We start from the raw sequence: 14,439 nt of genomic DNA on the forward strand, positions 1-14,439 counted from the left end.
GTTGGCTTCTGCATTCCCTGGAAGAGATCATTCTGACTTTGTTGCTTCTAGAACCAGCTGGGATGAGAGAGTTGTTTGATCAGATGATCCTAGTGGCTTCTCAAATCACTCAGAGAGCACGGGCCAGGAAAGAAAGTGGTACTGGCCACCGTGTGCCTCAGGCTGATCCTAGCAGTGCTCACACATTGCACAACTCCAGGGGGTGCCTTCTGAAGTTGTGCACTGTGGGCAACCATGGCCTGGGAGCCACAGGTCTATGAATCTTGAATCCCTGCCATGCTCTGGCTTTCTTAAAACTGTTACTGCATCTCTGTGTCTTCATTCATCATTACACCATGGCTGAAACAGGAGGTGGCCTGTGAGGTGGGGTCCAGGGGCTGTGTAACCTTGGCAAGTCATTCCAGCTCAGGAGGGGGACCAGGGCAAGCATCTGCTTTTAGAAGGCTTCCAATTTTGGGGACTCCATTCTTCATTTTTTTTATTTTTTTAAACATTTATTGAGTGCCTGCGCATGGAGAAGCAAATAAGTCACAGACCTTGCCCTCAAGAAGGCAGTTCAGAGCAGGGGTAGGTAGGATAGTGTGGTTTCACCTAGCTGAGTTTTAGATGCCTGTAGATGCCCAGGTAGAAATGGATTTGCAATTGGAAAGAGTTCTGGAGCCCAAACGAGAGTTTGGCATTGGACAGGCAGGCCCCTGTATTAGCAGTGTTGTTTGGGAATGGTATTCTCCAAGGAACTTGAATGGAGAAGAGAAAGGGGCCAAAAACAAGAGTGCTGGGACATTGATTCTTCAAGGGGAAGAAGAGCCTCCCAAGAGGCAGTGGCGAGGCCAGAAAGAGGATGAAAACTAGGCTTCAAGTGGCCATGACATGCAGTGTAGGAAAGCCAAGACACTTTATACCCACTGGGTTTAGCAGTGAGAGCTGGTTCAGGTTAGAACAACGGCAGGAAGTTGCCCGAAGTGGGGTTGGAAATCACAACCCAGAACAGCTCCAATTCAAGCCATCAAATTGTATGGGATTTTTTCTTTTCTTTTCTTTCTTTTTTTTTTTTTGAGACATGGTCTTGCTTTGTTGTTACCTAGGCTGGAGTGCAGTGGAACCATCATAGTTCACAGCAACCTCAAGCTCCTGGGTGCAAGTGACCCTCCTACCTCAGCCTCCTGCATAGCTACCATGCCTGGCTATTTTAAAATTTTTTGTAGAGACAGAGTCTGCTCTGTTCCCAAGGCTGTGTACTAGATTTTCCAGCCATTTTCTGCAGCAGAGCTGGCTGTTAGGTTGATCTGGAGTTGGGGACTGGAACGCTGGTGGTTTGCAGTGGGACAGGGGAGGAAGTGAACTTGGGCGAGGGCCCTGGGAGGCTGGTACTTACTGAGTGGGTGGAAAAGAAAGCAGGTTTTCCAGGTGGGAGTGGGCAGAGAGGGAGCGGGGGAGGAGCTGTGGTCGGAGAAAGGTTCATGCCAGAGAGCTGAGGCCTGGTTCTCAGGAAGCTGTGGGTGATTACAACCCATGGTAGTGTATGTGAAAGGGGTTCAAGCTGACAAGTGTTACTCATGTTGAGAGACTGTTATTACCAGAGCTGTGTCTAAAAGGATTTATCCAGCGCTGGGTATGAAAGTTGGAATGGAAATGGGGGGAGGGGAGACCAGCCCAGGTTACAAGAAAGAACAGCTGAGAACTGGAATTAGGACCAGAGGGGGGGTTGGGGTGGGAGGCTGAGGTGGTCTGTGGATGGATAGTGACACTCCAGCTGGCACAGGGGTGCAGAAGGCGCGTTTTGTGATGCCAGCGTTGGTGCTGGGCTTGGTTTGGACGTGTAGCGGTTGGGTGCTATGGTGTGGGGTGTGTGCGGGTGGGAAAGTGGCTGTACGAGGCCCGCTGGCCTGGGGCTGGAAGAGAGGGCGGTGCTGGCCCGAGTCCCGGCGCCTCCCGCATCCCGACCTGTCTCCCCGCACAGGGCTCGTGGGCCCCCAGGAAGGAGCCGTACGCCCGGGAGATGCTGGCGATCTCCTTCATCTCGGCCGTCAACCGCAAGCGGAAGAAGCGGCGGGAGGCGCGGGGGCTGGGCAGCAGCACGGATGATGACTCCGAGCAGGAGGCGCACAAGCCCGGGGCGGAGGCGCCGGCTCTGGGACCCCAGGGGCGGCCAGAGGGGCAGCTGCCGGGCGCCGCTGCCCCCGAGGACCTCGGGCGCCTCAGCCCCCCGGCGGCGCCGGAGGAGCGGCCGGCCGCGGACACGCGCTCTATCGTCTCGGGCTACTCCACCCTTTCCACCATGGACCGCAGCGAGTGCTCGGGCGCCGGCAGCCGGCGGGCGGGCGCAGGGGATGAGGCTGACGACGAGCGCAGCGAGCTGAGCCACGTGGAGACGGACACGGAGGGTGGCGCGGCGGGCGCAGGGCCGGGGGGACGCCTGGCGCGCCGGCCCTCCTTCACCTCGCACCACCTCATACCCTGCGACACCCTGGCGCGACGTCGCCTGTCCCGGAGCCGCCCAGACGGCGAGGGCGCGGGCACGGGCCGGGGCGGCCCCCCTGCCGCGGAGCTGCCCGGCTCCGCCTCATCCAGCAGCCAGGAGTCGTTGCGCCCCCCGGCTGCTGCGGCAGCGGCACTGGGCTCCCGGCCGTCGCGCATCGAGGCCCTGCGGCTGCGCCTCCGCGGCACAGCGGACGACATGGCCGTGCGGCTGCGGCGGCCGCTATCGCCCGAGACGCGGAGGCGCCGGAGCAGCTGGCGCCGCCACACGGTGGTGGTGCAGAGCCCGCTGACCGACCTCAACTTCAACGAGTGGAAGGAGCTGGGCGGAGGGGGCACCCTGGAGCCCACGGGCGCGCGGGCACACAGTGACAACAAGGACTCCGGCCTCAGCAGCCTGGAGTCCACCAAGGCGCGGGCCACATCGTCCGCAGCCTCGCTGCCACCCGCGTCCGGGGACCCCGGGGCCCTGCAGAGCCAGCCTCTGCGCCGCTCGGCCACTTCCCGTCTCCATCAGTGTCTGTGACAGCTCTCCCTAGCGCCCCTTCGCTCGCACCCTCTGTTGCCCCTGTGTGCACGGGGTGAGGGTAGGAGGACGCCGCAGGCCGCGTCTTTGGTTCGTGTGTTGGAATTGGGAGGGGGCGGGCAGCGTAGAAGGCTGGAGCTGGGCAGAGTGAATGGAAGGCGGTTCCGGGGGCAACGAGAGGAAGAGGAGAGGGCTGGGCTGTCGGGGTATGTGTCCCTGCACGTGGGTCCGAGTAGGCCCTTCTGGGCCTTCCTGTGGCTGCACTTAGGGGCTGTGTGGACGAGGAGTGTGGCTAGGTAACCCCAAGTTTCAGACTAAAGAAAAGATACTGGGCGATGCTGGCTTTTTGCTTTCTCTGCGCGCCGTCTTGCCCTCAGCTCCTAAGGCAGGATGTGTGTGGGTGTCTGGGGAGAGGAGGCATAGGGTGGTGGTGTCCGTGGGGAGGAGAACTTCTGTGTGCAAGTGTGTGTAGTCACTGTCCAAAGGTGTTTCCAGTAGCAACTTCTGCCACCCCCCTTTTCTCCCCACCCCCACCGCCCATGGGCTCCCTGCCTTAGGTGCATACAGGGATCCTGGCCCCCTGCCCTTGTCAGAGCCAGAGAAGGGGGTAGCGGACCTTCCAAGAGGCAGGACTGAAGCCTTCCTGGGGTTGCTCCCCTCACTCTTTTGCCAGCACCTAAATCACTCCCCCAAGTGCTTTGATCATGGAAGCTGCCTGTTCCTCATCTGGGAAGGGTCCAGGTACCCCGCTGGCATCTCCCTGGTCCCACCTTCGTTCTTCCAGTGGTGCCTGCTCCTTCCATAGCTCAGGCACACAGAGCCCTCTCTCCTTTCCTTTGGGGAGGGGACAGTAAAAAAACATCACTAGTATCTTCTGTCTCACATACACTGATTTATGGGACCCGAGCTGGGCTATTCCTGCAGAATATATGGAAACCAGACTCCTCTTTTTCCCACATGTTGTAAATAGACCTCAGACCACCAGGCGCCCCCACACCCCTCACCCACACTCATTCCAGGGAAGCCCAGATGGGGCTGTGACCCCCTGCCACGTCTATCAGTCCTCTTGTTTTATGCAAAGACTTACTGTAAAGTAGATTTCTTTCTCCTCCTGCCACATCCTTTTATTGTAAATATTGTCTCTAAATGTGTAACATATTATAAAGAATTTATAAGGATTTTTAAAGATGTTTTGCTCATTTACAAAAGTGTTGTAACAGTGTTGGATAAAGCCTCCTGCCCCACATCCGCATGGTTCTTTTCACTGTATCCTTGACACGCCTCTCTGGCGACAACTAAAATCTCCTGCTTCTGAAAAGTCCTGTCTTAAAAGTACAGTCTATATCTTGGAAATAAATGGCCTTCCTAGAGGCATAAGTCAGCTGTCTCACTTGTTTTGGAGGGAGGAGAGGGCCAGAGTGGGGCTGGCAGGCAGTGGAGGGACTTGGTACCTGGCCTGCAGAAGGGACTTAATACCTGGCAGGGTGGAGGCAAACTTCTTCCTCCTGGTGGCTTTTTGTAAGTGTCCTGGGAGGCTGAAATGAACAATGACATAGGGACAGACGCATATTGGAAAGTCGGGTGGCTCTTACTGCTACAAGAGGTTTCCAGGCATCTGCAGAGCCTAGGCAGGTGCACAGGCACCTCCTTCTCAGGCCTGCCTACACCGGGACGATGGTTCCAGCAGAGCTGCCCAGCATGTAGTAGATTTGGGAGGCCCAAATAATGTTGCCCCGTGTCTTACATGTGTAAGCTTGGAACACAGAGTGGGCTTCCTTCTCTGCTGTGGCCTGCAGTTACCCAGGCTGGCTTAGAGGCTGTGGCTGCAGTGTCTGGAGGAAGAGCAGGTGACATTCATTAAAGAGAATCTCAGGAGGTGCTCTGGAGCTGGGAAGAACTCAGATGCTCACTGAATCCCCTTCCTCCAGCCCCAGGTTGTTTCTGTTGGGCAAATGAGCATATCAGTAGTGTTATTGTAGCCTCAGCACCAGCTTCCAGGACTTCCCTTTTTTTTTTTAAGAGACAGAGTCTCACTTTGTTTCCCAGACTAGAATGTCATGATATCAGCCTACCTCACATCAACCTCAAACTCCTGGGCTCAGGCCATGCTCCTGCTTCAGCCTTCTGAGTAGCTGGGACTACAGGTATAGATGCCCACCACAGCACCTGGCTAATTTTTTCTATTTTTAGTAGAGACTGGGTCTAGTTCTTGTTCAGGTTGGACTCGAACTCCTGAGCTCAAGCAATCTGCCTCTGCTTCCCAGAGTGCTAGGATTACAGACATGAGCCACTGTGCCTGGCCACTTTCCATGTTTAAATCAATCCGCCAACACTTTTTTTGAGCACAGCAGTGTTATCCCCATTTTATATGTGATGAAACCCAGGCACAGAGCAGCAACATTACTTATCCAAAGTCACATAACTAGTAGTAAGTGGTGGACCTAGGATAAGTCTAAGTCCAGAGAAAGGACACAGGGATTGGGGTGACTTGCCCACTGGGTAGAAGGTGTTCTCTAAACTGTAGTAGGCGTTGGATGAGAATGGATCAAAGCCCTGTGCTCCCCTTCAAAAATAAAGGAGTCTTCAAAATTATAGGTAGAGAATTTTTTTTTTTTTTTTGTTAATAGCACTCAAAGTACTTTTATTGTTGGGGATTCATTGAGGGTACGATAAGCCATGTTACACTGATTGCAATTGTTAGGCAAAGTCCCTCTTGCAATCATGTCTTGCCCCCATAAAGTGTGACACACGAGAAATTTTTTTTTTAAAAGGAGACATGAAGACACCTCTAGATAAATAAAAACAGAATTAATCACTAGCAGATCTGCCATACAAAATACTAAAGGGAGCCTTCAAGCTGAAATGAAAGTACACTGGATAGTAACCTGAATGCACATGAATAAATAAAGAACACCAGTAAGGGTAGCTACGTAGGCATTATGAAAGACAGTGTAAACATTTTTGTTGTAATTATTCTCTTTTTTGTCTTTAACTCTGCCTTTAAAAGACAACTGCATAAAGCAATAATTACAAAACTGTGTGACATACAAAGGTGTTAATTTGTATGACAAGGAGTGGAGAGTTTTTAGAGCTATATTGGAGCAAAGTGGGGTTTTTTTGAGCAACATTTTTATCGTAAGTTAGATTGTTTTAAGTTATGATGCTAATTGTAATCCCCAGGGCAACCACTGAGAAAATAACTCCAAAAAATATTGTAAATGAATCAAAAAGGGAATCTAAAAGATGCATTCAGAGCATCTCCTGAGTATCTATTTTACACTAAAGGTGGTAGGAATCAAGGAACAAAAAAGGAGTAAGACATGAAAAAATAGCAAAGTGACAAATGTAAATCCTACCTCATCAATAATTACATTGAATGTAAATGGATTCAACACCCCAATCAAAAGGCAGAGATTGGCAGAATAGATTTTAAGAAATGATCTGAGCGTGGTGCCCAAAGCTCAGTGGTTACGGGGCCGGCTACATATACCAAGGCTGGTGGGTTTGAACCCGGCCCAGGCCAGCTAAACAACGACAACTGCAAAAACAAAAAAAAAATAGCTGAGTGGTGGGCACCTGTAGTCCCAACTACTTGGGAGGCTGAGGCAAGAGAATCACTTAAACCCAGGAATTTGAGGTTGCTGTGAGCTCTGATGCCACGGCACTCCACCTAGGGCAGATACAGTAAGACTCTGTCTCCAAACAAAAAAGAAATGATTCAACTAGAAGCTGCTTACAAGAGATTTACTTTAGATTAAAAGACACAGGAGTTGGTGGCGCCTGTGGCTCAGTGAGTAGGGCGCCGGCCCCATATGCCGAGGGTGGCGGGTTCAAACCCAGCCCCGGCCAAACTGCAACAAAAAAATAGCCGGGTGTTGTGGTGGGCACCTGTAGTCCCAGCTGCTGGGGAGGCTGAGGCAGGAGAATCGCGTAAGCCCAAGAGTTAGAGGTTGCTGTGAGCCGTGTGACGTCATGGCACTCTACCCGAGGGCGGTACAGTGAGACTCTGTCTCTACAAAAAAAAAAAAAAAAACAAAGACACAGGAGTTGAAAGCAGAAGGAAGGAAAAGGAAACCATGTGAACAGTAACTAAAAGAGTGCTAGGGTGAGTGAGACAAAAGAGACACTTCAAGGCACAGTGGCTCATGCCTGTAATCATACTACTCTGAGAGGCTGAGGCAGTGGATTGCTTGAGCTCAGAAGTTCAAGATCAGCCTTAGTATGAGTAAGACCCCGTCTCTACTAAAATAGAAAAACTAGGGACAGCGCCTGTGGCTCAAAGGAGTAGGGCGCTGGCCCCATATGCCGGAGGTGGTGGGTTCAAACCTAGCCTCGGCCAAAAACTGCAAAAATAAATAAATAAATAAATAGAAAAACTAGCTAGGTGTTGTGGCAGGCACTTGTAGTCCCAGCTACTCAGGAGGCTGAGGCAGGAGGATCGCTTGACCCAAGAGTTTGAGGTTGCTGTGAGCTAAAGGCATCACGGCACTCTACTTAGGGTGACCAGTGAGATTCTGTCTCAAATTAAAAAAAAAAAATAGACTTTAGGGCGGTGCCTGTGGCTCAAAGGAGTAGGGTGCTGGCCCCAAATGCCAGAGGTGGCGGGTTCAGACCCAGCTCCAGGCCAAAAACTGCAAAAACTGCAAAAAAAAAAAAGACTTTAAGACAGATTTTTTTTTTGCTAGAGTTAGAAGGACATTTTATCATGATAAAAGGTTGATATATCAGGAAGATAAAATAATCGTAAATATATACTACTAACAACAGTCCAAAATACATGAAGCAAAAACTAACAGAATTGAAAGGAAACTAAGCAATTCAATATAATAATTGGAGACTTCAATATCTTACTTTCAATAATGGATAGAACAGCTAGGTAGAAGATCAACAGGGAAGTAGAAAATTTGAACAACACTATAAACCAATCAGGTCTAGCAGATATCTAAAGAACACTCAATACATTCTTCTCAAGTGCACAGGGAACATTCACAGGACAGACCATATGCTGGGCCATAAAACAAAAATAAGCCTAAATAAATTTTAAAGGACTGAAATTATACAAAAATCTGTTCTCCAGCCACAATGGAATTGAATTAGAAATTAACAACAGAAGAAATTTTGGGAAGTTCACGAACATGTAGAAATTTAAAAACACACTCCTCTATGTTAACCAGTTTGATGAAAATATTTCAAGTTGTATATAAAACCAGCACATCGTACCCCATGATTGCATTAATGTACACAGCTATGATTTAATAAAAACAAAAACACTTCTAAATAACCAATAGGTCAAAGAAGAAATCACATGAAAATTAGGAAATACCTTGGGATAAATGGAAACTAAAATACAACATCCCAAAACTTATAGGATACAGCGAAAGCAATACTTAGAAGGAAATTTACAGCTGTCAATGTCTATATTGAAAAATAAGAAAGATTTCAAATCAATAACCTAGACTTCCACATTAAGGAACTAGAAAAAGAGCAAACTAAACCCAAAACAAAGGAAGAAAATAATAAAAATGAGTAAAAATAAATGAAATAGAATCTACAGGAAGAAAACCCCCAGAAAATGAATAAAACCAATAGTTGATTTCTTTTTTTTGGTTTGTTTGAGACAGAGCCTTAAGCTGTCACCCTGGGTAGAGTGCCATGGTGTCATAGCTCATAGCAACTTCAAACTCTTGGGCTTAAGTGATTCTCTTGCCTCGACCTCCCAAGTAGCTGGGACTACAGGAACCTACCACAATGCCCAGCTATTTCTTGGTTGTAGTTGTCATTGGTTGGCAGGTCCGGGATGGATTCGAACCCACCAGTTCTGGTGTATGTGGCTGGCACCTTCGCCACTTGAGCTACAGGCACCGAGCCCAAAAGTTGGTTCCTGAAAAAGATCAATAAATTGACAAGTATTTATCTAGACTGAGCAAGAAAAAATGAGAGAAGACTCAAATTACTAAATCAGGTATAAAAGGAAGGACATCATTACTGATCTTATAAAAATAAAAGGGGACCAGGCATGGTGGCTCACGCCTGTAACCCTAGCACTCTGGGAGGCCAAGGCAGGTGGATTGCTTGAGCTCACAGGTTTGAGACCAGCCTGAGCAAGAGCAAGATCCCGTCTCTAAAAATAGCCAAGCATCGTGGCAGACGCCTGTAGTCTCAGCTATTGGGAAACTGAGGCAAGAGAATCGCTTGAGCCTAAGAGTTAGAGGTTGCTGTGAGCTATAATGCCACAGCAGTCTACCAAGGGCAACAAAGTGAGACTGTCTCCAAATAAATAAATAAAAATAAAAAACAGGGGCGGCGCCTGTGGCTCAGTTGGTAAGGCGCTGGCCTCATATACCAAGGGTGGCAGGTTCAAACCTGGCCCCGGCCAAACTGCAACCAAAACAGCCAGGCGTTGTGGCGGGCGCCTGTAGTCCCAGCTACTCGGGAGGCTGAGGCAAGAGAATCGCTTAAGCCCAGGAGTTGGAGGTTGCTGTGAGCTGTGTGAGGCCACAGCACTCTACCGAGGGCCATAAAGTGAAACTCTGTCTCTGCAAAATAAATAAATAAATAAATAAAATAAAATAAAAATAAAGGGGACAAGGGACTGCTATGAACAACTATATGTCAGCAAGTTCAAAAATTAGATGAAATGGATGAATTCCTAGAAAGACACAAATTACTAAAACTGAATCAAGAAAACTCATAATCTGAACAGACCTACAATGAGGAAAAAGAGTTTTTGTTTTGCTGGGTTTTGTTTGTTTCTTTGGAGACAAGATTTAGTTCTGTCACCCTGGCTAGAGTGCAGTGGTGTAATCAAAGCTCACTTCAACCTCAAATTCCTAGACTCAAACATTCCTCTTGCCTTAGCTTCCAGAGTGGCTGGGACTACAGGCATGTACCACCATGCCCAGCTAATTTTTCCATTTTTTTGTAAAGATGGGTCTCTCGAACTTCCAGTCTCAAGCAATCCTCCTGCCTCAGCCTCCCAAAGTGCCAGGATTGCAGTTGTGAACTACCACACCCAGCTGGAAAATTATTTAATTAGTAATGTTAAAATTACAAAGAAAACCCCAGGCCTTGGCAATATAGCAAGACCCTGCCTCTAAAAAGAAAAAAATATTATTTAAATAGACAAAAGGTTTGAATAGATATTTCACCAAAGAAGATACACAAATGGCCAATAAGCACATGAATTGGTGTTCAACACATGGGTCATTAAGGAAGTGCAAATCAAAACCACACTGAAATACCACTTTCCACCCACTAGATGGCTTAAATCAAAGACAGAAAAAACAAGTGATGAGGATGTGGAGAAATAGGAACATTCACACGTTGTCGGTGGGGATGAAAAATGGCAGAGTTTGGTGTCTCCTCAAAAAGCCAAACAGAATTACTACGATATGATCCACAAATTCTAGTCCTAAATATATACCCAAGAGAAATGAAAACACATATTCACACAGAAATCTGTACATGAATGGCTTATAATAGCCAAAAGGTGGAGATGGCCCAAATATCTATAAAGGGGTGACTGGATAAACAAATCATTGTATTCACATACAACAGAATATTATTCAGCCATAAAAGGCATACTTGTTATAATGTGGATGAATCTGGAAATATTATGGTAAGTGAAAGAAGCCAGACACAAAGGGTCACATGTTGTAGGATTTCCTTTGTATAATACTTTATATATCTGGAGTGTGCAAAACCATAAAGACAGATGAGAGTTTACTAAGGGATGAAGGGAGGTGGGCAATGAAAGTAATTGCTTAATGGAGTTGTTTTTTTTTTTAAGAGACAGAGTCTTACCTTATTGCCCTCGGTAGAGTGCCATAGAGTCACAGCTCACAGTAACCTCCAGCTCTTGGGCTTAGGTGATTCTCTTGCCTCAGCCTCCTGAGTAGCTGGAATACAGGTGCCCACCACAACATCAGGCTATTTTTTGTTGCAGTTTGGCTGGGGCTGGGTTCGAACCCACCACCTTTGGTATATGGGGCCGGCACCCTACTCACTGAGCCACAGGCACTGCCCGATGGAGATTTTTTTTTTTAATGGTGTAATGAGAAAGCTTTGAAATTAGAGAGCTAGTAGTTGCACAACATTGCGAATATGAATGCTATTGAATTGTGCCCTTTAAGATGGTTAGTTGTATGTTTTGTGAATTTTAAGTCAATAAAAAATTTTAGAAACTTATTTAAAATTCGGGATCCTTGTAGGCATAGATTGGATTAGAAACTGAGGTGAATAATAAATTTAGAGTATGCCAGGCGCTGTGGCAAAACAATCAGAATAATTTTGGAAGATCTTTTTTGAGAAAAGAAAAATCCTTAACTGCCCCTTCCTCCACACACAAATTTATTTCTATTAGCAGTGAACCCACAAATAAAATTAAGAAAACAATTCTACTTATAATAGCATCAAAAAGAATAAAATACCTAGAAATAAATTTAACAAAATAAATGCAAAACTTGCACATGGATAACTATAAAACATTGTTGGGTGGCGCCTGTGGCTCAGTGAGTAGGGCGCCGGCCCCATATGTCGAGGGTGGAGGGTTCAAACCCAGCCCCGGCTGAACTGCAACCAAAACATAGCCGGGCGTTGTGGTGGGCGCCTGTAGTCCCAGCTGCTCAGGAGACTGAGGCAGGAGAATCGCAGAAGCCCAAGAGCTAGAGGTTGCTGTGAGTCCTGTGACATCATGGCACTCTACCGAAGGCGGTAAAGTGAGACTCTGTCTCTACGAAAACAAACAAACAAACAAAAAAAAACATTGTTGAAGGAAATTTAAGAGGATCTAAATAAATGAAAAGATTTTTTTTTTTTGAGACAAAGTCTCAATTCAGTGTCATGACATCATAGCTCACAGCAACCTCCAACTCTTGGGCTTCAGCGATTCTGTTGCCTCAGCCTCCTGAGTATCTGGGACTACAGGTACACGCCACAATGCCCAGCTATTTTTAGAGAAGAGGTCTCTCTCTTGCTCATGCTGGTCTGGAACCTGTGAGCTCAGGACAATCCACCTGCTTTAGCCTTCCAGAGTGCTAGAATTATAGGCATGAGCCACTGCGCCCAGCCTAAATGAAAAGATATTGTATATTTCAGAAGACTTAACATTGTTAAGATGACAGTATCCTTTAAATTGTTCTACAGATTCAACTCAATCCCAATTTCTTTCTATTTTTTTTTTTTTTTGAGACAGAGTTTCACTATGTCACCCTTAGAAGAGTGCTGTGGCATCACAGCTCACAGCAACCTCTAACTCTTGGGCTTAAGCAATTCTCTTGCCTCATCCTCCCAAGTAGCTTGGATTACAGGTACCTGTCACAATGCCTGGCTATGTTTTTGTTGCAGTTGTCATTATTATTTAGCAGGCTGGGGCTGGGTTCAAACCCGCCAGCCACAATGTATGTGGCCGGCGCCCTAGCCATTGACCTATAGGTGCTGAGCCTCAATCCCAATTTCAAAAAAAAGTTTCTTTCCGTAAATTGACAAGCTGATCCTCAAATTCATATGGAAATGCGAGGGATCCAGAATAGTTAAACCATCTTGGGAAAAAATAGTTGGAGAACTTATAATTCCTAATTTCAAAATTAACTACATAGCTATTGTAATCAAGATACATACATCAATGGAATAAAATTAGGAATCCTGAAAAAACTCCTTACATTCACTGTAAATTGATTTTCAACAAGGGTATTAAGATGATTCAATGGGCAAAGAATAGTCTTATTAGCAAATGGTCCTGGGACAATTGGATAGCTATCTGCAAAAGGAATAAATTTGGACACCTCTCTCACGCTGTACACAAAAATTAAATGCATCATAGATCTAAATGTGAGAACTAAATTAGAAAAAGTCTAGTAGAAAACGCTCGTCCCTGCTAATGGATGTGGAAAAACCCAAACAACCACTAGGGAAAAAAACATAGGAATAAATCTTGGTGATCTTAGGTTAGATAATGGCTTCTTAGTTATGACATCCAAAGCACAAACAATAAGAGATAGAAGTTCCTCATCAAAATTCAAAACTGTGTGTCAAAAGACACCATCAAGAAAGCAAAAAGGACAGGACATGGTGGCTTATGGCTATACACCTAGCACTTTGGGAGGCCAAAGTGGGAGGATTGCTGAGGCCAGGAGGTTGAGTTTACAGTGAGCTACTGTGACACTACTATGGGGAGGAGACAGAGCAAGACACTGTCTCAAAAAAGAAGAAGAAGAACAGACAGCCATACAATGGGAGAAAATATTTGCAAATCATATGTCTGACAGGGGACTCATATCTAGAATGTATAAAGAACTCAAGTCTCAACAATAAAAAGACAAATGAACCCATTTTTAAAAATGGGCAAAGGATTTGAACAGACATTTCTTGCTAAAGAAGATATGCAAATGGCCAGTAAACACAGGAAAAGATGTTCAACATCGTTAGCCAAAAGGGGAATGCAGATCAAAACCACCATGAACCCCCTCTTCACACACACTAGGATGTGAAGTAAAAAAGACAGAAACAAGAATGTGGAGAAATTAGAACCTTCAAATGTGGCTGGTGGGAATGTAAAACGGGGCAGCCACTTTGGAAAAGTTTGGTAATTCCTCAAAATATTAAACATAGAGCTACCATAAACCCAGCAAGTCTACTACTTGGTATGTACCCATGAGAACTGAAACATATGTATACACACACATGCACACACAACTTGAACATGAATGTTCTTGTACTAATAACCCAAATATCCATCAACTTACGAGTGCATAAGTAAAATGTAGTAGATCCCTACAATGAAAAATTATTCAGCATTAAAAGGGAATGAAGGCCAGGTGTGGTGGCTCATGCCTGTAAACCCAGCATTTTAGGAGGCCAAGGTGGGAGGATCACTTGAGGCTAGGAGTTCAAGACTAGCCTGGGCAACATGGTGAGAACCCCATCTCTACAAAAATTTTTAAAATTAGCTGGGCTGGTGGCACATTCCTGTAGTCTCATCTACTTGGGAAGGTGAGGCAGGAGAAGCAGTTGAGCCCAGGAATTCAAGGTTACAATGAGCTATGTCTGGGCCACTGCATTCCAGCCTGGGCAACAAAGCAAGACCCTATCCCTGAAAGAAAAAAATAAAAACAAAAAAAGTAATGAAGTACTGATACACGCTACAACGTAGATGAACTTTGAAAACATTACGCTAGAAAAAAAGCCAGCCACCAAAGACTACACGTTATATAATTCCATTTGTGTAAAAAGGCCAAATCTATGCCCACAGAAAGTAGATTAGTATTTACCTAGGAGGAAGGTGGCAGAGAGGAGGGTGCAGGAATGGGGAATGGTAGTTATGGGATCAGAATTTCTTTTTTGGGTGTTGAAAATACTCTAAAATTATGGGCGGCACCTGTGGCTCAGTCGGTAAGGCGCCGGCCCCATATACCGAGGGTGGCGGGTTCAAGCCCGGC

The 14,439-nt window shown here is 46.5% G+C and overlaps 1 protein-coding gene across 5 annotated transcripts in view; it reads left to right on the top strand.

Moving 5' to 3' along the window:
* Positions 1–4,371, top strand: part of ARHGAP23 (Rho GTPase activating protein 23) — an 86,830-nt gene extending 82,459 nt beyond the window's left edge. For all 5 annotated transcript variants that reach the window (XM_053568477.1, XM_053568475.1, XM_053568476.1 and 2 more), the window contains one exon: positions 1,961–4,371. In XM_053568477.1, coding sequence (XP_053424452.1) covers positions 1,961–3,004 — 1,044 coding nt within the window. In that variant the 3' untranslated portion in view covers positions 3,005–4,371. The remainder of the gene's footprint in view (positions 1–1,960) is intronic.
* Positions 4,372–14,439: the final 10,068 nt, after the last annotated feature.

The sequence above is a fragment of the Nycticebus coucang genome, chromosome 18, assembly GCF_027406575.1.
Source record: "Nycticebus coucang isolate mNycCou1 chromosome 18, mNycCou1.pri, whole genome shotgun sequence".
NCBI classification, from domain to species: domain Eukaryota; kingdom Metazoa; phylum Chordata; class Mammalia; order Primates; family Lorisidae; genus Nycticebus; species Nycticebus coucang.